General features: G+C 39.9%; 1 protein-coding gene across 1 annotated transcript; it reads left to right on the top strand.

Annotated features, from left to right (window-relative positions):
* The first annotated feature begins 17,696 nt into the window (after window positions 1-17,696).
* alg14 (ALG14 UDP-N-acetylglucosaminyltransferase subunit) lies at window positions 17,697-26,605 on the top strand. The gene is made up of 4 exons (XM_030769586.1): window positions 17,697-18,051; window positions 19,006-19,154; window positions 19,564-19,686; window positions 26,149-26,605. The coding sequence occupies exons 1-4, from the start codon at window positions 17,907-17,909 to the stop codon at window positions 26,377-26,379; spliced, it is 648 nt and encodes a 215-aa protein (XP_030625446.1). The 5' UTR covers window positions 17,697-17,906; the 3' UTR covers window positions 26,380-26,605.

The raw sequence follows: 26,605 nt of genomic DNA, 5'->3' as shown, positions 1-26,605 counted from the left end.
TTACACCTCTGTGTCCAATCAACAAAAGACAAAACAGTGTAAATCCAAAAACCGCCTGCAATGACCTGTACGAAGACGCTGGACTGTCACGGAGTTGGAGCCAACTAGATTAGTGCGCTCGGCGAATCACAGTTAATAATTAAATTCCGTCGTGTTTCATCGTTCAGGACAGTCTCTGACTGGGCAGACGTGCTGTCATGTGCAGATAACCACGCGTGTATTGACCAAATAAGGTTATCCGACACTGGAATCGCAAAATGGGCTTCGCCTCCGTGGATTACTCAAACTCTTGAGAGCTTTAGGTTGCTGTTGCTGAGGCTAGACACATAAACATTGGGGAAACACTGGGCGCACGTGGGGGTGTGTGTGTGTGTGTGTGTGTGTGGGGGGGGGGGGGGGGGGGGTACATTTTACAATGTCCATTTAAAAACAAATCGTTGATTCCGAACTCCCCCCTTTTGTTTTTTGGTCGAGACATCAAGCGGATGCCGCCCACCTGTCTCGGTGTACACTATTTCTAAACATTAAGCGATTTATAAGGCTTTCTGACATGACATTTCTGATACCACAATAAGGAATCATGTAAATGGCACAGTTTTTGATAATAACGTGTATATAGCAGAGTAATGCTTTATATTCTACCAGTTATGGCTCCATTGTCACATTTTGTCATGAAATTCTAATCATTTTCTATTGACGATATTAATAAACGCGGTTTCGTAACGGCTCTGGATGATGTAGTAGATTTTGTCATGTTGAGTAATCTGTCCTACTGTTGTCGTATTCCTCTTCCTATTCTTTCTCTTCTGTTTTTTCCATTAGCCAGATTAATGGATACCTCCATGTAAGGGTATTTCAGTGTGTGTCTTTGGTTAAATCAATCTGAATCAAAGCAAATGACAGTTGCTGTTGTGGTTTAGAATGAGAATTCTATTTTCCATTAATTTTGTCATCTAAGAACTGTTATTTGAATGGAACCATAATCAAATCACACACACAAAAAAAAACCACTGAATAATTTAATGAGATAGTGCGAGACTTGTAGTTCATATTTCTGTAATTTGAAACATTTTGAGTATCATCGCATGCTGAGTATTATAAGTCTATGACAAATAAACAAATTGTATATGGAATGGGCACTGTTGTGATGTTACCTGATTTTAAAGTTGCCTAGGCAGGGTTTTCAGTGGAAAATCTACAAAGTTCTCAGGCAGTTTAGGCTCTTAGGTTTGATAGATATAAAAAAAAAAAAAAAAAAACCTTTGTCTTGTATTTCTGTTTGTAAAAGTATTCCAGGGGCGCAATGCGAAGGGGCAATTTGACGCTCAGTCTTATTATGATCTCTGTTGAAGGTATTAGAAATCCGACTGACTGATGCACCAATTGTAAGTCGCTTTGGTAAAAAGCATCTGCCAAATAACTAAATTGTAAATTGTAAATTGTTAGAATGTGTGACTCTGATCCTGTGGTATGAATCAGCAATGCATATAGTCTGCTGCATGAGGTAATGCTGGATTACAGCTCAAATGAAATTCCTGTTAGCCAATGAAGCAATAGCACAAGATGATGATGATGATGATGATTATTATTATTTTAGTGACCATAAAATATGTACCATATTTCTGTGTAATGCATTTTGTGCTCAACATTTTAATTCTTCCTTATTCCTCATGTTTGTCCTGAATGCTGTGGTAGCAGAATCAGACATACAGTTTACTCACGGTGTGCTTGTGTGAAGTGAAGAGGGCATGACTGGGGTCTTCGCTTGTGTCAGCTACAAGGGAATGTGGCTGACTCACTGGCAGAACCAGGGTGGCTTTCATCCATTGTGGAGCTTATGCTAATGAGTGGTTGGTTTACTCACTGGCCTGTGGCTTTGCATGTTAAAATACTCATTTAACAAGCTTACTAAGAACACAAGGTTCTCCACTGAAATAAGACGAACTAGTAATCCTGACAAAAACCAAAACGATAACAAATGGTTTCTCGTAAATTATAACGTGGGACTGGTCGTTTCCAGCTCACTGCTATGCCCTTATGACCAGTTTCAAATGAGATTGGGTATTCACATAAGATTGATTTCATGGTTAGTAATTTACTCAAATACAGTGGGAGAATGACACATATTCTTTCATATCCCCAAAAAGATCCTTCCCCCGCTTTGTGTGAACTCAGATGGGAAATAATGTTGAGTGCTAAACTTCTTCCTTAACTCTGAGTTTATTTATGCCAAGATGGATTTGCTGTAGCAGCTTCAGCGCTTCAAGTCTAGTGTTATTGTAATAAGAGAATGAGCTTTTTATCTGATTCATAAACCAAAATATCTATTACAATATCTATTACGTCTTTCATACCCAGAAGTTCATAGAGAGTCCAAAAATATGAGGAACTATTCCTCTAATCTTAATGTGAATGCTACACAACATTTCAAAGCTCACAAGTGTTCTATTTGAACAATGAAGTACAATCTCAAGTTTTAGTGACACCATTGGCTTCTTTCAGGCTGACCACTCACGTCTAAATATAGATACTGACTCAATCTCTCATTATCTACTTACTCATGTGTCAGCAAATAAGGTCTACTGGCTTTCATCCATCATCCTTCTGTTAATTATTTTTCCATCAGCACCCAAGGAAGGATTTAAAATGAAAACACCGGTGAATTCCTCAGAGATCCTGTTTTTATGGCAAGGCCTAGTGACATCAAAATCTTATCCTTCTTGAATGTGCACAAGAGAGTGTAATGTGGACTAATAAATAAAGTATGGATGAGTTAGCTAAGCGTAAAAAAATAAAGGCATCTTGTTAAAGGTAGGATTCACAGTTTTTTTTTTAGTATTTAGGCTTATCTAATTCTGCAGCATTTGTTTATACTACGGGCCTTTTTTTAATCAAATATTTGGATTAGAATTTTTCATATTTTTTTACCATTTGTGTAAGTAAATTATTTTCCTTACCAATCTTAAGTAGTCTCAGTTCCATGTTTATCTACTTTACCATTAATAGTTCTGACAACACTGACAGCTCATTTCCAAATAAAGTTTTTTATAACAGTCAGATTGGTCAAAATGTCTTGTTAGGGCAGGGTTTTCTGTGTGATGTGAAATCTTGATATTTTTCTCATTTGTTCTCATAGGAGGCAGGATGAAGGAAAATCTTTTAGGCAGCAATTGATCTAAAGGCAGGATGTTAAGATGTTTAAAGTCTTGCATAATGTACATAAGGTCTGAAATGACCTTATTTGTTTGCAAATTGTAATTACTTAAAGTGGGAAAATTATGTCAACAAGAATGAATTTCCACAAGACATCAGAGTAGGGTTTGATAGTTGATTCCATACTCATTGTAACTGCATTTACACTGAACCTCCTAAGACAAAACAGATAGTCCCTGATAAAAAAAAACATACTGTTGTAAGCCAGTTTGTAAAGTTGTTGGGTTTTTTTTTTTGCTTTCTGCAGTTTAAATTTTCTGGTTGCAGCCATATATAAATGACATGTGAGCGATTGTCAATGAAATGGTGAATGGAGTATCCTTTTTCTGTTTGTGTCCAGTGAAATAAAGTTCTCCAGTGACTATCTGAGGCAGCCATCTTCCTTTCCTCAAACAAAGTCTACCTGAAGATTTGGAGGATGTTTCCTGGGAGCAGTATCTCCACAACAAGGACTGATATTGCTGTGGGAACTGTATTTTTATACCAAATGTATTTCAGTCATGCTATCCAAAGGTAAGCTTTACCTAAAGATGATCCTTTATCTTTTACAGTAATATCTATCAAAGTATGTCATTTCACTCCCTGCATAAGCTTGTTGGAGTAGGTCTGGTCAAGTCTTTGGAGAACTTGTCCCATTTTACCCAATGCTGTAATTCAAAACATCAAAAACAGATGGCACACTGTTAGTTTCTGTCTTTGTGAATCTGTCAGTTAAACGTAGTTCAAACCCATTTTCTTGTAATATTCCTGTGTATTTTTTTTTTCTTAAGTGGTCGCTGTACATGACTGTTCCTTTGTGTCCAAGTGATTTCCCAAAAGCTTAAAAATGTTTGGGTTTTATATGTTTATTTTGATTTTGGTAACTTCATTATGGGTTAAGGCCCTCTTTAATCAACTTAAAATGTCTTCTTCAAATTTCCGTTTGGGAGGGTAATGTTTACAGGTGCTATTGTATTTTTTTTTTTTTTTTAATTTGAAAACAGGATAACAAAAATACAAAGTACAACAATACTTCACAAGACAAAACAAACAAACTACAAACTAACAAACAATAAACAAACAAACAAAAAAAAAACAATAACAACAGCAAGATCAACCACAAATAAAGTCAAAAAAGGAAGAGCGAGGGGAAAGAAAACAAGATGGAAGAAAAAAAAAGAGGGAGAAGGAAAAAAGGGGAAAAAATTAACAACAGTTAAATAACCAAATAAATAAGATAAATACATCATTCTTTGTATATATGTATTTATGTATGAAGGTTGAACAACAAAACATAACAAGACTGACAAGACATGATGGGGCAAGACAGACAAGACTAGACAATCCGGGGTTGGTGGGACAAACTGCACACTGTGTTAGGAGGAGAAAATAAATAAAAGTTGAAAAGAGTAGTAATGTTATGGGTCACTTGTAGGGAGAGGAATCAGCATTTAAGGTATTGTAGAAAGGGGGACCAGGTGTCTTCATAGGATTTAATGCTGTTTTTCTGAGATGCGGTAAGTATTTCTAGATTTGAATGGTCTGCTAGTAGGTTGCTATTGGGTGCTATTGTAAAAGCCTCCATTCTGCCCAGTCCTGGCACTGGTGCAGTGCTTTATGTTCTGCAAGAGAGGAGATAATGGCCACTGAAGAACTTTCTTCCGGTGGGTCACAAATGACTTCATGAAAATGAAATCAATATTCTGCGCTTTGTTTTCTTAAGGAAAACTAAACTGACTGCTTCCCGTTTCTATGACAAACTTTCAGTATTTTCACTGTAACAAAAACATATTCCAGTATTCCAGTATGTCTGGACAGACTATTACACTACTTAGGGTGTTACTGTGACAGTTTCTCAGAGAGGAACTCCACATTGTGTACTGGTGAGTACTAAATGAATCAAACAGTTTTGTCAAGACAACCCACATTGCAGAAATATGATTAATCGGGTATTGATTGTTGAGACTAAACCACATGTCCAAACCACAATCTTGATAGAGGAAGTTTAATTTGTTCAATGAATTTTTTTTTCCAAAGATCATCATAAATACAATTTTCATACTTAACTGTAACAGATACCACAAATTTCTGCTGTCCCAGTTTGAGAAAGATAGCCAAAGACTCATCTCTTCGTTTGAACTTAATGTGCTCTCTGGGTAAATTTGTTTGTGAACAGAATGCTTTTGTTCTTGCATCTGTAAATTCTAGAAAGAGGTTTGATATAAATCCGTTGGTATCTTCAACTCATTCCCAGAGCCAGATTATAGATGTTTGCACTTCTCCACTATCTTTGATAACCTCAGCTTTGAGGAAGAGCACTTTAGAACGATCACGTAGTGATTATAAAGTGGTCCAAATTTTTGTCGTTCTTTTAATCTACTATCAGTAATTCCAGTTGTTCTCTCACAACAAAAAACGAAATTTAATACTTCTATGTTGCACTGGAGGAAGTTTTTTGTATAAAACTCTTGAGTCTTGAGGACTGCAGAGGAAGTGGAAACAAACTGCATGATGTACATCCTGCTCGGCCAATGTTCAAGCGATTGTTAGCAAGGGTGTTGCGTTAGACGTTCCTTGTCAGTGCTATATCATGTTGACTGATTCATCTGAATGGGAAATGGTTTGCTCGAAAGTATTGAATGGTATTGCACTGTAGATTCCTTACAGAGTGACAGGGTGCCACCAAGGCCGGTATGAACCTGTCTGAAGCAGCCTAACAATTTCCCAGACCTCATAGTGACGTAAGGGCAGAGCGCCAGTAAACCTAAGGAATCCTAATTCAACTGTAATGTGTGTGATGAGGGTCACATTACTAAGTCTCCTCGGTCTGTACTATACAAATACTAGGAAGGCTGGTCTGGAAGCAATGTTGGCCTGCCTCCTGCATCTCATTGCTCAAAGTCCCGTCAGTGAATAGAGGCACTAAGAAAACACAGAGGTAGACAAATTCCCGCACGCAATTATCCCAGTTATACTTCAGATCACATCCTGCATGTTATTGATGTAAACACGTATGAAGTCAGCTATGGCCAAGACTGCAACCTTTTGAGCCTCCAGGCTTGCTGTGCTTATCGCTGAGGTTGGAACAGATGCCTGATAAGAGACTAAAGGTTGGCTTTACATTCCTGCCCCTTTCAGATGTAATCTTTCTTACCCTCATGGTTTAAAGTGCATAAAAGCCGTTTACAGGAAAGGCTGGATTATGTGTTACCAGGGTGACAAGTACATAAAAAGGGGTGGGGTTTGAGCATTGAATAAAATGTGGTGGGAGGATGGGGGGGCTTTTTAGTACAGGCTGCTGGGGAGCGAGGGGTATTCACTGTGAGGATTCACTCTGTCCTCTCATAGGCTTAAACTGAACATAACGGGACAAAAAGTCCTGACTGAATTCAAAGGAAAGGTCCATAACTAATCGGTCAAAAGAATAATTAATTACACGGTTTATTGAATATCAATAAAAGTTAAGGGAGCAAACTCATTGAAATAACATCTCAAAATCTTACAGAAGTTGGTCTAAATAGTCGAAAGTGTTATTGATTTGAATGCTACTGTGATTACAGTAAGCCCTTCAGATTCGCTACTTTTGGGGAAAAACTTTGCAATCTGGAAACTGAGTTTACCGTCTGTTTACAGCTCAGTCATTCAGTTTGCTTGTTCAGCTTTGAAGTGGAGCTTCCTGTGCACATACTTTCTCATAATAGCATTTGTTTGGTTGACTGTAATTTCAACCAGACATGGCAGTAGGACTTAGCTGTCTATGTCCCCTCAGTTCATACTTGGGGGGCAAAAGAAAAGGTTATCAAAATTTCTGATTCCCCATGTCGGCTTCTCTCTATAAGTGACGTATGAAAAGCGTAACATTTTAGACCCATGAGAGCTCTTGCCATGGGTGGGTATGCAGCACATTCAGTCTCAGTGGGACTCTTCGTTACATTCACTAAAGCTCTCATTGGCTAACACAGTCCAGTCTTGTCTGTGGGTTCTGGGCACAGGTCCAAAACTCCAGAGGTGATACATTCTTTATTCCAGGACTCAGGAGAGATAAAAACAAGACTCACAGACATCCAAAGCTATGTAGTAGTGCAAGTTAGACAGAAAAAAACAGAACTGAAAAGACCAATTTTTTTTTTTTTTTTTTGATGGCTTTGAGGTACTGTGTTTTTTCCCATGCCTGATAATTGGTTACATTTGAGGGGGGAAAAAAGAAAAATTCTTAGTCTGCATTTTTGACCTCTCTCCATCAGTAGCTGACCCAAAACATAACTGTATAGAAAACATGTTGACTTTAAAATGACATTTAGTACTACAGCAGTGATATATGCTTTTTTATGTCCTTTTAAATAAGTTGGACTTTGACTTATCTGCTTCCAGATTATATGGAGAGGAGCAACCTCTACACACTCATTTTTGAAAAGAAGCTATTTAAAAAAAAATGAACTAAATCAAATTTACTATTCTATTTTTTCCATGTCTGAAAATAAAATGTTGGTATAATCTCTGCTGAGCAGAGAACAAAAATAATAGAAAAAGAAATAAAGAAAAACACTTCAAAATCAAACAAATAAGCAATCAAATGAAATTAGCACATACACATTACACCCTGTTTGCCTCTAGAAAGTCCTATGACAGAGTGTGTCCTAAGAACTGAATGATGTTGTATCTTGTTTACAGTATACGTTTCCTTTGCTCTATCTGCATCCACCGTGCAGGGAAATCTAATCTCAAGAATTCAGACCTTAAGTGCACTCCCAGTCAGCCCTGCACAATGAGAATCAAGGACAGCAAAAATGTCATAATATATGAAAAAAAACCTGTGGGACTTCATCTTAAAATTTGTTTAGGGATCTTGCCAAGAAAATGTTTTATGTTTCCTCCTGAGTGTGTGAACACAGCCAAAAAACGCCACTGTATTAACACAAATAGTTGCATTAGCATACGCCCAATTGAACAGCATTGTTTTGAAATGTGCAAACAAGATCTCTTAGCCTTGTCAGCTAATGTAAGCTTTCAGGAACCAGCTGACTCAATACTAGACCATCAAAACAGCATAAAAGAGCATGGCACTAACGCCAGACGGCAAACATAACAAAATTAAACAATGGGTTACACCAGACATAGGTTCAACGATCCAAGGTATCAGTATGAACAGGGTAGATTCGCTCCAAGTGTGTGACAAAACTCGGCTTTCTTCTAGTAACTGACTAATAAAAACACTCACTAGAAAAACAAAGACTGTGGACAGCTGAACTGCCCTAGTCAGGGTAATATTCGTTCACTGGTCTGAGAAACTCTAAAGATATCTAATTTTGAAGAAATAATCTTTTTTTTTTTCCCCCTGGTATATTTGATAAAAACAAGAAAAAACAAGCTGATGTCTGAATGTTCTCCTTGAGAGGTTTTTTGGCAAAGGAAGCTTTTTTTAGTGATAAAACGTGTATTGTTATCATAAGGATAACATTCGTACCACATGAACTTTGCATATTTTCACGTTAGAGTAACGTGTCGCTGCACGTCGCGCTCGCCCGTTTGGGAATGCTTATCATGGTTGGATGACAGACATAAATGCGTCTTGTAAGTGTGAGACCCTACTGTCTGGGTGTGGCGTGGGTATTTTGACATGGAGTACGTGAATTAATCAGAGGACAGAGTCTATACCTGCCTCCGTGCAATCATATTAGGCAATAAGAGTTTCAGAGAAGATGAACATCAATAGACAGGTGACATGCATCACTGGAGCTTAGCCTTGAAATAGCTCAGATTTTTGAGCCGTGAATGTTGACTGGTTGATGCACTAAGGTTGCACACAACAGCGAATATAAGCACTGACCAGTCTCCTACAATTTACAATTTACAATTTAGCATTTAGCAGACGCTTTTAGCCAAAGCGACTTACAATCAGTGCATCAGTCGGATTCCTAATACCTCACGAGCATACATCGCTAAAAAGACTGAGCGTCAAATTACTCCTTTGTACTGTGCCCTGGAATTCTTAGACAAACATAGATACAAGACAAGGGTTTTTTTTTTTTTTTAGGGGGGTTAGGCTTAGGGGGATAGGTGGGTTCTGAAGAGGTGGGTTTTCAGTTTCTTGCGGAAGATGGTGAGGGATTCTGCAGTCCTAACTGTATGAGGGAGGTCGTTCCACCACCTCGGGGCAATGGCAGAGAAGAGGCGTGGTCGGGAGGAGCGGCTGCCGGGTTCCCAAAGTGAGGGGACCGTCGGCTGACCTGAGGTCGTAGAGCAGAGGGTTCTAGTAGTGGTATATGGAGTTATTAGGGACTGAAGGTATGATGGGGCGGAGCCTCTTGTTGCCTGGTAGGCCAGTATCAGTGTCTTGAATTGGATGCGGGCAGCTACCGGAAGCCAGTGGAGCATAGTTAGCAGTGGAGTGACATTAGTTTATCAGGGCCAGGCGATGGGAGTAGTTTAGTCCCTGTGCAAGAAGGGTCTTCTCAGTCGCATCCTGGAATTCATTCTGTGAAGTGCTCTCCAGAGACTTTTGTGGTTGTCACGTCTTTTACCACCCACCTTGTTTTACACAGCCATTTTAGAAGAGTGGTCCTTGTTTAGGACGTTCACATGCTTTTCACCATAACCCCTCAAACCCAATACGTTTTTGAGCTGGGTAAACCCCAGTATTTCTCAGAGTAAAGTACCATAAATTTACAAAAGTGAAAACACATTGCACAACAAGATTTAGACTATGAAACAGTTTAGAAACTATTTATAGGGGGATGATGGAGACAAATCAGAGCTTGTGCTCAGTTCACAGTGACATAGTTCCAAGTAAATAGGGCAAATCACTCTCCACCATAAGCCTATTGTAAACCCTTGGTAGTGAGTAAGACAACGGTGATTCCTGTACTCCTACCCCTACAAAGGCACAACCTGGTGCTGGATCATCTGATAAAACATTCACTCTGACCGTGCTCCTGGCCTTATGTGGTTGAACAAGAGCTCGCCACAGTAAGTGGAAGCAGATGCAAAACATATATCTATGGCCCGATTCCCACATGATTTGGGGAGAAAAAAAGGCGTGACAGAGATGGAACTTCTCATCAAACAGTATTAACAGACAAACAGAAACTAACAATGGTTACGAGAAAGATCTCCTTTTTATCCCTCTCTTTGTCTTTTTCCTTACATGGGCTTTTAGTGCTTCGGTGGTTTTGACAGGGTAGTTGAAAAAAGACCTTATCGCAATAAACGAGTTGTGCTACATTAACTGTTTTACACAGCATGAGAAGTGCTTCCAAAAGCAGCTGGCCACTGTGCTGTGTCCTTTTTATGGCTGTCAGTATGCAGTATACCAAAGCAGAAAAGGAATCTTTCCAAATATAACAAATTTTTACTGTGTTTTTAGACCGGATTTTGGTCTTTGGGTAAAGAATTACATATTTAACTGTCTGTGTCTGTCCTCATGTAATTGTTTATATAGCTAATGTTCTTTCTGTCTTATGTTGCTAGAGTGTTTACTCTCATGAAAGGTGATTATTAAATGGATACTCTAGTTAATGGCCTTACAGTGTTGTGTCATAAGTTCATTCTGTCAGTTTGTGTTTTCCTTTGAAGCACTTTTAATAGGAATTTGTCTTTAATCTATCCAAGTTTGGGTTTTTTTTTTTTTTTTTTACCAGGCAAGTGGTTCTTGTGAAAATAGTATAATGATGTGAAAAGAGTAATAGAATAATCAGAATAGAGTAATAATGTGAAAAATTAGTAAAATACATGAAAATGCTAAAATACATGAAAATCTGTAGAGCATCACCCGACTCACACATGACAGATCCTCAAAAGTTGTCAACTCTTGTGTGTTTTGTCTTTCTTTTATGTGCATGTGTACTTCTCAGTCTTTCTACAGCGTGCGGTATTGTAGCGATAGTTTCATTTCAGTGTTGTCACGGGTTCAAAGCACTTGAGGAGCAACTTAAAGCCACTCAGAGTACATGACCACAACGTGGGTGAGGGTGTGTTTAGTCTACATCATCTAAATTAGGGGAAACCCATTATGCATGTCTGTGTCGTGAAATACTAGACACATGACATGCCCAATTCAAAAGAACTTTATACGATGAGAGAGACCCACTCATGATAACGTCAATAAAGTAAAGGCAGACAGAGGTTGTGATATCTGATTCTGGCTGAGTTTTGGGGAAATGTCCCCTATTTACTGTGCAATGAAACGGTTTTAGAGAAGTACACAACCACAGCCCTATGACACCAAACAAACCGTGTCATATGCTCAGATAACAATGTCACATTCTGATTATCAGTTTAGAGTTACACTGGCCTCTACATGGAAAGAGCATGATCTGTCACGGGCAGATACAGAGGACAAGTTCATTTTTTGAATTCTAAACATTTAGAATTTGCTTTTGGTTAAAGAAATGAAGCTAGAGAGAATTCAAATTGTTTAGAGATTTTTCTTCATAAATAAACAGAGTGGAGCAATACCACAGTTGGAACAGATTCGTAAGCAAAGAACGCCCATGGACACATTCCCTGTCCTGAGCATCTGGGAAAACAGAAATGCTCTGACATGAACTGGAGCTCAAAGGTTGAAGAGTCCCTGTCTCTCCTGGGGTGACCAGTGTTTCCATATCCCTCAGACAGCTGCAGTGGTTGTGATCTAAATTGTTCCTTTTTTGTTTTGCTGTATCTTTTTTTTTTTACTCATTGTCGCTCTGAAACTGACACTCACAGATTCCAAGATAAGCAGAAAACTCAGAGTTAGTCTGCACAACATGTACTGAACTTTTAGTACAGCTATAAACTATACAAGAAGAAAACATCCTCATTTTCTTCTAAAGCCCGCACTGAAGCGTTTTTATTGGCCCCTCTGCCATTAGTGTAGAACCTGATAGCTGGCCTTAGGGAATGCAGATGGTGACACACTAATCATAATATGCTGTTGCTGTAAATTTTCAAAACCAAGATGTAGAGCTGACGGACGCTAAACCCAAGAAACAATTCATATCTCCAGTGTCACAGACCACGATGGTGGATCCAAGATATTCATCTTTGTCCATGATTATCCTCTAAATTTTTCTCTGATCGACCCCCACCCCCCCCCCCCCACCCCCCCACCACCACCACCATCATGAACCTACCAAGCAGACACATTGTTGCAATCACAAAAATTGCCCAAAATGAGGTGCATGTAGGATGACGAGTTTCCTTTTACATAAATATCTACCCATCTGTCCCTCAGTGTGCCTGCAGATGCTGGAAAAGTAACTGCATTTGTTTGGTGGACTTTGTGTGGTAATAGATTTCTCAAAGAATGAGTGTAAAACAGAGACATCAATTAAAAAAAAAGTAAGACAGCTTAGAGCAGTGCTGCATTCCACCGATCTTATTTCTGTAATGCTCAAGTTTTGGAGGAGAGCCAGCCCTGCCAGTAGTTACCAATCTTCATGCTTAAATCATGCTCTATGTTTTGGTCTTTCTCACGCAAAGCATCAAACAATGCTCTTAAAAAAAAAAACTGCATAAAATCCCGCGAGGACAAACCGCCCTTTCCCATATACCGCATATACAGACAAATATCTCAGTTTCTCACATATTTGGACTCATAGAGTGTCAGATTACTGGGACATTCAGAAAGTCCATTGCGCAATTTCCAACTCCCTCGACAATGTGCTGAAATTGCATCGCTCTGTTAGCGCTAGAAATGATAAGCGATTCATCACTAATGGTCTTCGCTGCCCGGTTGACTTTATCCGGTTCGCACAGAAAACTGCCAAGGTTGGCGCATTCCAGAGCCCTCTTAACCAATGTGGACAGAAAAAGAGAAATTCTATGAAACACCACGCTGATTCTGGATGGGAGCACCAGCTTAAATTAGGAGTTCATCCACAGGTGCTGACAGAGCAGGATGTCACAGTTCTCTTCCAGTAGAGCACAACTGATAGAGAGGGAAAAAATCTGAGTCTGTCGAACCAAGGGAACAGTACTTTACACCTTAAAAGGAGCCCATGAGCTAAAAACCAATGCGATCAACACTACTGATCCTGCCCGTGCCGTGAATAATATTTGGTGCAGTATTTGATTATTTTCTCTTTGTTGAGGAGTGGAGGGCGATTGCTAAGTCTTTCAAAGGCTGCTTACATGTCATAAGTGCTGTTTTGCATATAGATTGCTCCGTAACATAAAATCAGTCTCTGTTTTGTGTTTGCTCTTGAGTGGTAATGTGTCACTTCCGTTATCGGCACACATATTCCCAGACGTGACGCATTCTTTTTCAGAAAAACAAACCTGCAGCCCTTAGCACTGGCCTGTGACTGACCTCCTTTCTCAACTGTAGAGCTAAATTTGTACAAAAGACCTCAGTTGTGGAATGGAGAAAGGCGTGGCCACTCTCTCATCCTTAATACAAGACAACAAAGATTATAACATTCTCTTTAGGGTACAAGCCGTTCCCTCCAGCCTCATAAGCATAAAACTATGTCACCAGAACAGGAGTAGTGCTCTTGACCATTCAAGCCTAACTTCAAATATTTGTGTCCTTTTAGAGTTTTCTCTAGTGGGAATAATTAACTAATTGTGAAACTCCCATGTTTTTCAGTATAAGACCAAACTAAAGGAGCCTACTTTATAATTTCTTCCGAATATGCGCACCTTGCTCAGGCCTTAGTTATTTGTTTTGATAGCTGCGACATATATTTTTAATGCCACAGTTCAGGATCATTTATCATGATTCATCCCTTTCGTTGAGAGTGTGAGTAAGGCAGTTTTGTGTCAGGCAAGATATAGCCCCAGGGTTTTTGGTACACCCAGTATGGCTATGCCAGCTCTCTCAAACAATGGGACCTTTGTGTTGATAGCATTTGTTAACATTGGGATATTCACATCTCCTAGCACTTTCCAACTAAAGAGAAACTGGTTTGGGCACTACCGCAGTGGGCACTTCACCAGTTTTTTTTAGGTTGTTGAGGTTGTTTAAAGTTGTTCTTTCTAGAGACGTCTAATATATGTGTTTGCCAAACGTCAACTGTCAATTCAAAAGCATGTTTGTCTTGTGCATTGTTTTATTGTCCTCAAATAAAAAAATTGAACAAGTACATTCTTTTATCATGGTATGCTTAAATGAGGTTATTATTTATTTCATTAGTTTGAGACATTGCTAATGCAGTCTACATAGAAGAATACACTATTTGAATTGATCTACATGGTTCATGCTGGCCGAGATCTCTCCTCGTGTAACTCATAGCATGCCAGGCTGGATAGAGTTAACTATAACACTGTGTTTCAAAGTTACAATCACCCTGTTCACACAAAGCTGCTGAACCACATTGAGAATCCTGTGAAATGCTTCTGGCAATTTTTTTTTTGCAAGTATCATGTCAAAGTGGAGGCTGTAAAACAATGGAATGCTTATGGAAATGTACGCAAAAGATTGAAGACGCTGGCCTATCTTAAAAGAAAAAAAGTGGATTTATATAGTGTCTGTACATTACTGCTTTCTAAATCTTTCTCACTTTGCCCCTAGGATTTTTACTGTCGCACTATTTTCTCAGATAGTTCTACTTACGGGTGATTCTACTCACTCTGCCTCCTTGTGGTAGAGGAGAGTAACATCATGTCAACAGGCTGTCCTCTGTGCCACTCACTGACCCTGCTAGTGCTGCGTGCCTTCTGATAAGACACAAATTAAATGGAGCTTGTACAAGTGACCAAAAGCAACTTTCCTAATTCCTGTCCAAAGCCAAGGCTCAATAAATAATCAGATCTTAAACCAGATTTACTTTGCACAAACTACAATCTTTCCAAGCTCAACAACTCATAGTTCATTTTATGTGACAAGTGCACTTGGAGAAAGTAACAGCTGATAAGGCATGAATGATTTGTGCCAAGATGGTCATGGCAAAAGTATATAAGAGCAAGACTCAAATCTATACCATATGCCTGTAAATAATATGTAATATGGTAAATTTAATCTTAGAGTTTACAGTGATCGGCATGTAACCACTGATCATGACAACTTGAGGTTTAGAACCCATAAGTTATCAGTGCTGATGGCAGATTAATGACTTTCATAACAGAAATTTAACCGGGGGTGTGCACATTAGCAAATGGCCAGGGAACCATAGCTCTCTATCAGCTCCACTTCCCAGAACACAACGAGCCATTAAAGATAAACAAATAACTTTCATCTGAGATAATGAATGAGAGACAAATAGCTTTTTAATGAGAGTTCTCAGTATTACAATAGTCTATAACAGATCATAATTTTAATATTAAATTTCTGAGGATAAAGTGTGACTTTAGCAATATGCTTGTCAACCAAATAACTGCTAACGGCTATGAAAATTTGTGGAAATAGCACAAATGTAAGAGAACAATTGCACAGCCTTGTTTTCATGAGAAACGCAGTAGTAAATTTTTATATAATCAAGATGGTGGTGATGTCTAACAGGTCTGTATCTTGAGAACAGATTTAAAACATTTCAGAAGACATGACATCAACGGACATCATGTCCATAAATAACAAACATAAACCAGGATGTCTGACACAAACATGTAAAAAATTTCCCATGGCAGAGTCACACACATAAATAAATGAATGCCTAGGTCTCGAACATTTAACACACACTCAGGACATACCAAAAACTTTTTTTTACAAACACAGGAAATCCCAACTAATACTTGAATTGCTTTCCAGTGGGGAAGTGGCTAAAAGTTGTATAATGCTTCCTCTACTACAGAACAGTTATTCAATACATAATAACTACAGTAACTCAATAAAAAAATAAAATAAATAAATAAATAAATAAATAATAATAATAATAATAATTATTATTATTATTATTATTATTATTATTATTATTATTATTATTATTATTATTATATAATTATTATAATAATAATAATAATCATAATAATAATAATATGAGGAAACCATCAGTCATATAATTTTGGGCTGCCCTGAACTGGTGAAGACAGACTACACCAACAGGTACGGCAAGGCAGCAGCACAATTTCACTGGAAGATATGCAGAGAAAACAAGATCACGTAAGGTGGCAAGTTATATTAATACCAACCCAGCATCATCACTGCCCTTGATGAAGTGATCATCCTATGGTATTTTCCCATTAAAAAAAGCAAAGAGGCCAGGCATTGTCATCAAGATAAAAAAGAGAACAAATGCATGCTCATCAACATAGCTGCACCATCAGAGAGGAACACTGTCAAAGTCAGTAACACTCTGTCAAATTCATCGAGGAGCTGCCCAAGAACAAGAATCTTGAGATGGAGATGAACAGGATGTGGAAAATGTCAATAAAAACAGGGCCAGTACTAGTACTAGCCATAGTAGCCCTTGGCCATAGTAGCCCGCCCCTTAACCTTGAGAAGAGAGGACTGGAAAAATACACCAGCAGGATCCCAGGCAACATCAGCATCCACAAAGTCCAGACCCCCACAAAACAGTTCACGTCCTATTTTCTCCCTGCTTCACCTCAGGACCACTGTTTGGACATGGTTCTAGTGATAGTAGTAGAAGAAGAAGAAGAAGAAGAAGAAGAAGAAGAAGAAGAAGATGATGATGATGATGTAGAAGAAGAAGAAGAAGAAGATGATGATGATGATGATGATGATGATGAAGAATGTTATATGAACTACCTGTCTGTCCCTCTCATTCATAAACACATTAGACTGTAAAACTATTTTAGCTGTAAATCCTTTTGCTGTCTAGAGACTTTTATTTATTTACCTGTTGATTTATTTTTAATGTGTCTGCATTTGTGGGGAGGTTGAATTTATAAGGAGAGTGGTTGAAACTCTCAGACTGGGGCAGAGTTGGGCTGAATTTGTGATAGAAATGTGTGTAGTGTAGAGTATTTATTAACTGTCCTCCAGACCACACACTCCTTAACTCCCACTCTCGCTTTTTTCTTTCTTTTTTTCTTTCTTTTTTTAAATGCAAATTGATTTGGAAATGTGATTTATTGTGCAGTGGTTTCTGCAAGAAGAGTTTTCCCATAATAGCAGGACAGAGAAGGGAAAAAACGTCTAGACTGCTAGAGACAGCTTAGTTTATGCACTGAGAAGACTACTGATTTTAAGGCAACACACACAGCAGAGATAAACAATCACCAAGCGCTTAGATTGACTAGAATCTGCTTTGCCATGTAAGCACACACATACCATGAATATGTATGTATAACATCCTTATAGATGTATTTATAAATGTACAGATACACTCAGAAGTATACATAAATCTTTGTGAAATACCATGCTGTGCTAAATAAATAGCATATCATTTCAAGTTATTCATGCTTCCTAATATTTGCAGTATGAGGTAACACCAAATGATGTTTGCACAGCTAAAAGACAGTACAAGCTGCCTTCACAAGTTTCTGATCTTTACAATGCAATGGTAAGTTACTGCACGTCAACCCGTCTCCTTTGGTCAAAAATGCAATTCTGTTTCTTAGACTACTTGACCTAACACGCTTTCCGTAGTTGTAATTTTTCCGTAGTTGAAGGCTTGACTATGCTAGCAACTGAATTGACAGCTTCCAATCTTCGAATAAACCATTTTTTACTCTTTATTCGTCCCATCATGTTACGATTTTAATACGCGCTTAGTATGTGCAATAGCCTAACCCTGTGGTTACAGGAAGAGTAAATCTGACTGTTAGTGCGAACAGCGTTGTCTCAAAATAGTTTAGCTAATGTTAGCCAGCAAGGTATCTAAACAGCTGTTACTATGTTACTGTTGTGGTCAATATTAGCTGGGATTTCTCTCGTTATAATAATCCTGCTCGTACGGTTATATGTAGTCTTAGGTACTGGTTCTGAATGCAGACCTGGAAAGAAGGGGTCCGTTTCCATGCTTGTGGTTGCTGGATCAGGTAAGGATGAACTTTATATATGGACTGGACTACATGTTAGTTCAGTAAAACTTATTCTAACTTAACTAACAGGTTCTGTAGCATCGAACAACATAATGGCCTCCAAGAATGGAAAAATCTGCGCAAACAGCCGGTTTGAGCTTATACCGAGGAGTGCCAACATTGGAACATAGCGTTTTGTCGTCGATGCTCAGTTAGGCTACGATTTGAAGGGTTTCCATTTTTAATTGAGAAATGCCAGAATGTGCCATAGACAAGTTTTCGGACCACACATTATGTATCACATGAATTCATGTACTCAAAACGTAAAGTAACTTCATTCATTCATTCAATTTCTAAGCTGCTAGTCCTAATTAGGGTCGGGGGGTGCTGGATTCTATCCCAGTGTTCTTTGGGCGAAAGGCGGGGAACCCCCCTGGACAGGTCACGAGTTCATCGCAGGGCAGAACGTAACTACAGTAACAGTAACTATTAATAACTGATGTGCCACGTCATTGTGGATAGAACCTCAGTTATCACATACAAATTCAAAACACTACAAAATTCTAAATTGTGCAGTGCCATTGTGGCACTCGTGACAGAATTAGAACGTGTGACAGTAGGCTAAGTTATGTGACAAATTTGTATTCCCGCTCCACGACATGGAGCACTTGCTTCAGAATGCTCTGCGCTTAAGAGTCGTCACATCTCTGTGTCCCGTCTCTGTCACTTTACATTCCCTAACGATAGGTTGATTTTAGGTGAAGAACGTCCTTGCTTATGTTTGGCCTACTTGGAAGCATCACAAAATAAAATGAAAACTCGAAACTGTTTGATGACCCGTTTATTTAAACGCGGACACAAAATAAATGACTAATATGAACAGAGCAAGTTCCAGAATTTTATTTATGTATTTATGTATTTTTGAAACAAAAAGGTTTATTGCTCATAATTTTGTGTTGTGTTGTTTAACAGGGGGACACACAACAGAGATTATTCGTCTAATGGGGAGTTTGTCTCAGTCATACGGTCCGCGGCACTATGTCATAGCTGACACAGACAAGATGAGTGAGGAGAAGATTCGTACCTTTGAAGTTTCGAAAACAAGTGATTCACAATCACAGGTAGAAGGACCCTCCTGTAGTTTCTGATCCCTTGTTACGAAGCTGATAGTGAATTTTGCCTTTCCAAGTGCCACTGTTGCAATGGGCATAAATAACCAGCAGGAGGCAAACTCTCCCTGTCTACTGACTGACAAAACTCCTAACTTAACGACCAGGATCTCATTCTTTTTAAATGTTAAATTCTGAATAGAAAAGCAACCTTATTGTTTCAGTGGTAATTGACAAGGCACATAACGATGAATAATAAATGATATTCTCATTTGTATATTTGTTTCATTGTTTCATCCCCACCTTTTGATTGGTGCTGATGTTCTCTTCCCCTTTTAGCTGCACACCGTCAGTCGAGAGCTTAAATATATAGAACAGTATCTAAAAACCACGCCATTTATCGTGTTTTCTCGTATCTCAGTTCACGATCCATAGGATCCCTCGCAGTCGTGAAGTGCGCCAGTCGTGGAGTTCCTCAGTCGTCAGCACTCTCTATGCTCTACTCTACTCTGTCCCCCTAGTCTTCAGACTCAGGCCAGACATGGTAGGTCTCTTTCTGCCCTGTCATCTCTCACACACTCATTAAACTTTTGACCACTGTACATCCTTCACACCGCCCCCGTACAATCCATTCCCAGCCTTTAACCTGAGGTGCCCCGGAATAGAACGCTCATAATGTATTTATGACTTTTGTCTCCCAAGTTGTACAATATCTATTTTGGGAATGAAAGGCATTCATTCATCCTGGCGGATTTGTACGTGGATTTTGTTCTGATCAAATTTCACTATTTTTAGCTGTTCCGTGTGAACTTAGAAACACTATCAAGCTCTGGTCAAGAAATTTGCATCATGACCTTGTGTCATACAATTTGTATTTAATATCCTGTGAGTAGACTGATCTGCCGTGATATTTTGTATGGCGTAGACGATGTATCAAACAACCAGACTGGAGCGCACTGGTCAACGTATGTTTCCATGTCTCCTTCTGGACGTTTCTCAGTGTGTCGCTTTTACATCCTGTTCCACATTCCAACACATCAGAAAACGCTTCACCATGATGGAAATCATTATTACACAACAAGCCAGTTGTGTTAAAGGCAATAGAACTCTGTTGAATGTCCAACACTGAAATAAGGCAGTAGTTGGTCTCTGTTAAATATGAGTTCAGAGAAAAATGAAACCGTTATGGATGTTTCTTTGATCTTTTGTTACATGTCTTGGATTCTCATCCCTTAACACAACATCTGGATAAAAGACATTAATTCAAGTACAGTCTCACTGTTGGAAACTTAAACTTTCCATTATGCTCCTTATGTAGATTTCAGATGTCCTCTTGGAATCGTGCTTTCTTTTTTTTTAATCCAGGTTTTGCGCTTTTGCAGTAAAAGATAGGAGAGCTTTTACTTCTCACTAATTTGGCCGTGAAATAAAGGGTTAGACAGAGTAACAAAGGATTTTTAAACCTTATGCAAACCTTGTTAAAACTTCCTTGAGGTTTCCGGCCTTCTAATTAACAGCACACAGCATTCTTCCATTGGTAATTATTACACACACCATTCTGAGGTTTCACGTTCCATTTAACTGGCCTGGAAGAGTTTCAGTTGTACAAAGTAGCATCTTGCCCATACTAAGTGATAAGATTATCGTACTTCTGGGGCACTTTTTCTTTCAGAGGCTATCTGCTATCTAAACAGTAAGAGGCTCTGGTATTCTTCTCCTTGTCTTCAACTGGGCAAAAAAGAGAGACTGATTAGAAAAATACACAGTATGAGAAAGATAGTTATGTGATGAGAGAGAGTGAGAGAGAGAGAGAGAGAGAGAGAGAGAGAGAGATGGAAAGTACTTAAGCCTTTCTGCAGGAGTGAGCAGACATACTGGGGCCCCTTCCTTTCCCTCCTCTGTTGTGTAATGGTGGGGGCCACAGAGCGGGGTCTTGTTTGCAGGATGTGGCAGGACCTGACTGGTTCCTCAGCCCAGCTGTGAGGCTGGCCTGAGCCTTCTCACCGAGGGAGGAGCTCAGCAGCATCGGGTTTCTCTGTCGCCAGGGTGACGGATCTGGGAAAAGGCGGAGCATGACAAAGCAAGCGTGCTGCGGCTCCAGCGTAGCGTAGCCAGGGTTTAGAGAGCAGTGGGGAAGGACTGGAGAAATTTGACATGTCACAGGGAGCCTGCCTGACCATTCCACCCCTAATCTCTAATTATTGTCCCATCACTCACGTCATTTTCCACTCTTTCTTTCTGCTTAGTCCATTTAGAAAAAGGGAGAGTGCTTAGGCAGAGCGTTGTGGAAATGAAAACATTGTTGCTTTTCTTTTTGATATACTTCTGTACATTTAAAGGTTTTTTGTCACATGGAGTTATTGGCACTCTTCCCTCTTCTATGGATGCTGTTTCTCATTTGATAAGCTTGTGTTATGTCTAGGCCCTCAATCTTTACCTTACTGCTGTAAAACTGCTTAAACATTTTGACATATTTTATCTGAGGAATGTCAGATTTAGCATAGTCCAGCTTGTTCTCGGACACGGACTGATTTCGAAGTGCTTTGATTTTTGGCTGCAGAAGTCCTATTTCCTTATAAGTGCTTACACATGCTCTCTGAGGCTTTCCTTTATGGAGTGCTATATACCACCCCACTCACAAACTCTCTCTCTCTCTCTCTCTCTCTCTCTCCCTCTCCCTCTTTTTCTCTCTGGTCTGATGCGTGGGCCTGTACTCTGAGTGTGCATTCTTGAGTGTGACTGGGAGCTCATCCCTTGTGTTTGTTTTTACCAAACTTGAGCATGTCTGCGAGTGAGAGAGAGACGGCCCATCGTAGGGGGTGCATTCCCGGGCTGAATACGAAGGAAATGGGGGGTCCGGCCATGAAGAATGAGAGGGTGGTCTCTCAACCATGTGTTTGGCCATAAAAGGACATTTGTGTGAGATCACAGCACCCCTCATTCCTACATTCCCCCACTCCCCACCCCACCCCCACCCCCCCCAGATGTGTCAGCGCAATCTAAGAGTCTGATGGTGTCCCCACAGTCTCCAGCCCCGTGTGAGATGCTCTGTGTGAAGCCAATGGACTGGAGCTAATACTGAGCATTACTGTTGGTCCAAGGCCATCACGGAGGTGAATTACGTAACTTAGACTTACTCTAAAATAGCCTTTTTCTTACAAGCACTTTACACCCCCCGAGACTAAAATTCCATTGGAGAATGTGTAATGGAATGATTGGCTGTATACAGTCCTTTTTATTTTTTCTAAAGTGTTATTACCTCCCAAGTTATTATTGTCGTAGCCTACGCACTTAATTTATTAATTTATTTCGTAGACAAGTTGCTGAGTTTCATGACTTTAAGTTCACATAAAATGGGTTTTATGGGGTTATTTTCTAATGAGCTTCATAACTTGCGTATGAAATGAGAATCAGCCCAAACAGAGAAACATTCCGCTCTGTCGGTAAAATGCCTGCTCCTGCTATCTGTCTTTCAGAGACGCTGACTGAATTTCTCAAACGGGGCCGAGGGAAAAAGTTGTGATCCTCGTTCAAAGAATTTGATTTACTCCTTTCCTCTGTCAGTGATTCTGACTCTGAGGCCCAAAACGTCTTCCTTCGTGTGGAAAATCGGGGTCCAGGAGCGGGCTCTAGTCATATGATTAACAAAAACAAATTACGGTGGCTCGGGAGCCACATAGGGAGCGTTTTGGGCCCTTTGGCATTCCTTTGTGGCTCCTCTCCACTGCTGAGCTGAGCTGAGCCTTTGCTTTTTCACGTTTGTTTTTCTTTGAACGTGCACCCCAGTTGCCACGGCACCATATGTTTTATCTTAACCTTATTAGGAAGTTGTAGAGAATGGAATGGAATGAGCTGTTGGTTGTTTTAAGGAAGATTCCGATATGGAATACGAGACTTCTCTCCGTTCATGAGATATTTTCAGTGACTGATGGATGTCTTAAACCAGAGTTTGGAGAATGATGGTTAACTAAACATGTCAAAATCTGCATATGAAAGCACGTTGTTCCCAGAGATTCCACAAAGATTCTCTTACATGTTGGTTTTGGGTTTTGTTACAACCACAAAAAAAGTTCTTACATAATCAGTCTTTCTACCGACATGCCCACCGTATCGCACCTCTGCTGATCATGAAATATTTATTTCACAAATTCACCGTTGAGAAACAGGGTTTAATTGAAACTCCCCTGTGTTTTATTGAGCCTGTCATCTGTTTAAGCCAAACTGCAGTGACATCTCAGCAGTAATATGACCCCAAACGTCTCCAGATGTCAAAAATAATAATAATAGAAAAGTTGAATTCATAGACGTCCACGTAAACCAGCTGTGCAAACGCACTATGTTTCACTGAGGGAGGGAAAGAAAGAAGAGAGAGAGAGAGAGAAAGACAAGGTTCATCCTTAGACTGTGGTTGAGAGTGAAAGTTCATGACGGGCTCATTTTTGATTAATTGCAATTTGTGGGGTTTATAATGAGTTTCAGGACTCTATCCTGGGGTCTGTTTTTCTCATGCTCAGTGTACCTCATCATAACAAACAGCCTGTGGTATTGAAAAAGTGGAATTTTTTGGTAGGTTTATGTTTACAATGTCTTATGCTGACAAAAATCAGAGTATTTGTGTGTGGTTTAAACCACCACACTTTACCCCTTTCAGACACAACATTTCCACAGTTTCATGACACATGAAACCAGCCAACTGTTAGCCATCCAAGAGTAATCGAAGGATTGTCTGGCATGTTATCATTTAACTGCAGTTTGCATAAGACCCTGTCAGCTTTTTATCGGGTCGTAACACCTGCTGTCTAGTCAGGCAAGTGTTGACTCAACCAGTTGGCAAGGGTGAGGCAGGAAATGACACAAACTGATGACATATATACAGTTACCTGGTGCCACGCTGCCTGATTAACGTTTGATACCTGTTTTTAAGACGATATGACATCATTGGACACGCCTAAACTCCGCCCCTCCTGAATCATCCATACCTTGAGCTTTCCCTGCCTGTCTGGATGTGAGTGAGCCATAGGTGTCTCACTGTGATGTCAATGACTGTGAAATGTGATGTTTTGGTTAATGGAAAACTGAAACTTGATGTTATTTTATTGGTTCTTCAGCCCAAGAAAAACTTAAATGCTATCTGTTCATTGAAATTTGCCAGCGCTGAATTATCAGCTTGCAGAGTGATGACAAATCATTAAGATACTACTAAGTTTCCCACATACGTTAACTACAGGGAGAGTCATGTTGTATCGGTGTGTGAGTATAGTGGTAGATGAAAGCATGATTTCCAGCATGTGTCTTATCAGTGACAGATAAGGTAGAGTTACTGTATGTAGCTTATAGCCGCAGGGTATTTGAATCGGAGCCAAATCTTTTGTCTGGTTATGTTACGAGGCTGGTATTTGAATGAGCTTGTTTGTCAGTGTGTTTTAGCTCAAGTGTTTTTATTTAGTCCAGTTCTGTTCACACCTACATGCGTCTTTGTACCAGCTCATTCTTGGTGGAAGCGTGTGAGAAGGCGGCTGAATGGGTGGTGCAGGAAGGGGCCAGAGGAGCGTTTGGGTTGGGCTGAAACCCCAGCTGTGGACATGGCAGGAGGAAACACAAAAAGAATGTTCCAGTCAGGTTTACGAATGCAGCCCCGCAAAAAAAAAGCAGGGCTTTAGAACTTATGCCTCTCCACCGGGCAGGAGGTGGAAAGAGGAGCGATTCCAACACTATAAATGTTCAAGAGATCCAATCTGAAAACCCAGAGCCTTATTACACTGCATTTTTTCCTAGAGGATGTCATGAGAAATGAGGATGATGTCAAGGGGCTAAGTGATACAGTGCTAGAATTGCAAGTGATACAGTGCTAGAGTTGCAATCATGGTGTAAGTGATCAGTTTTGGGTTTTTTGGGGAGGGGAGGGGGGCTGGCCAGAAAAATTACTTGCTGGCTGGAGTCAGAAGCCTGGTTGTAACAGTTGCTTATCAGGTTATAATGTTTCTTTGAAAGCTGAGAAGAAATGACTAGACTTCTTTTCCCAGCACAGTTTTGTGAACTAGCTCTCTGCCTAAACACCTTGACAATGACCGGTGACAGAAAACAAAGACAAAATCTCCAAGCCAAAATCTCAGGTCAGTGATTTATTCTGTGTTGAAGGCTCACATTATGTCCCTCCAAATTCACACCTTCTTGATGACAGATTGGTAAAGCACCTTTTTTTCACAATTTGGCCTGTACCCAGAGCAAATGCTCTTAGGTCCCTGCACATAAGTCTGCCACCTTCAGAGCTTGAGTCAGCTTCTCTCAGTTGGGTGACAAGAGCCGCGTTCCTGAGACTGAACTTGCAGGAACATGTCAAGTGTCAGCATCTCAGTGACAGAGCACTCATTTTGGAGGCGGGCCCAGCCCAGCTAATTGTTCAAATATGCACTAGCATTATGGGGAACGCAGTTCATGGAGTTGGGCAGTGTTATAAATCTCAGCGATAGATATATACCCTAAAACGTGAATCCTGAGAGGCTTAGATTTGATCAGGATTAGATTAGAAGTGCGATCAGATTGAAAGTCTTTTAAAATTCTCAAAAGAGTTCAAGAATTCGCCGCTGTCAGCCAGAGCACTTCCCACCTTCATAAATTGTGGAGCACCCATTGTTATTATTCAGTGTCCTTGTGTGGGATAAGTCTTAGTTGGTTTTCAGACAGAGGAGCTGGAATTTCCAGCATTAATGTTCACCCAGACGGTTGCTCAGTAGTCAGGGCTGAGAGAGATGGATTCTCCAGACTCAGTGGCCTCGTTCCACAGTAGTCTGAATGCCTTCCTGTACCTCTCTTTTCCCCAACTCTCCTTATATTTCTGCCTCTGAACTCTGCATTTCTGCTTGTCTCAATCTATGCAAATCTCTTGTCCTGTAAAAATAAGGAATCTTGACATGGGTGTGGGGTGAATTTAAATTGTCCTAGTCTCATGTTGCTGTATTGAATGTTTTTCTTCTGTTTTTTTTTTTTGTTTTTTTTTGTCCTACAGGTGTTGTGTAATGGACCAGGTACATGTGTGCCCCTGTGTGCAGCTGGATTGCTTCTCGGGGTCCTCGGCCTTAAGAGGGTCCTGATCATCTATGTGGAGAGTATCTGCCGTGTAGAGACCCTCTCAATGTCTGGGAAGATCCTTTACCACCTGGCTGACTACTTCTTTGTGCAGTGGCCATCTTTGAAAGACAAATATCCCAATACCATCTACTTAGGAAGAGTGGTATGAAGATTCCCTAGCTCCTAGACCGAGGAAACTGCTCTCCAGACAGTCCTATACGTTTTATGAGCATAGCCTGTTACCAGGGACTATGGAAAATCCTCCAATCAGCTGCCTCTGGAGAAATTTGTTACCTCATGCTGCTGTGATTTGGACCACTACGTGTGTTTTGGTTGTGTGTTTTTCTTGCGTGCAGCGTGACTGAATGCTATTTCATTCCGGAGGAGCTGTTGAG

This window comes from Chanos chanos, chromosome 3, assembly GCF_902362185.1.
Source record: "Chanos chanos chromosome 3, fChaCha1.1, whole genome shotgun sequence".
Classification (NCBI taxonomy): Eukaryota; Metazoa; Chordata; class Actinopteri; order Gonorynchiformes; family Chanidae; genus Chanos; species Chanos chanos.
This window is presented reverse-complemented; position numbering and strand designations above follow the sequence as displayed.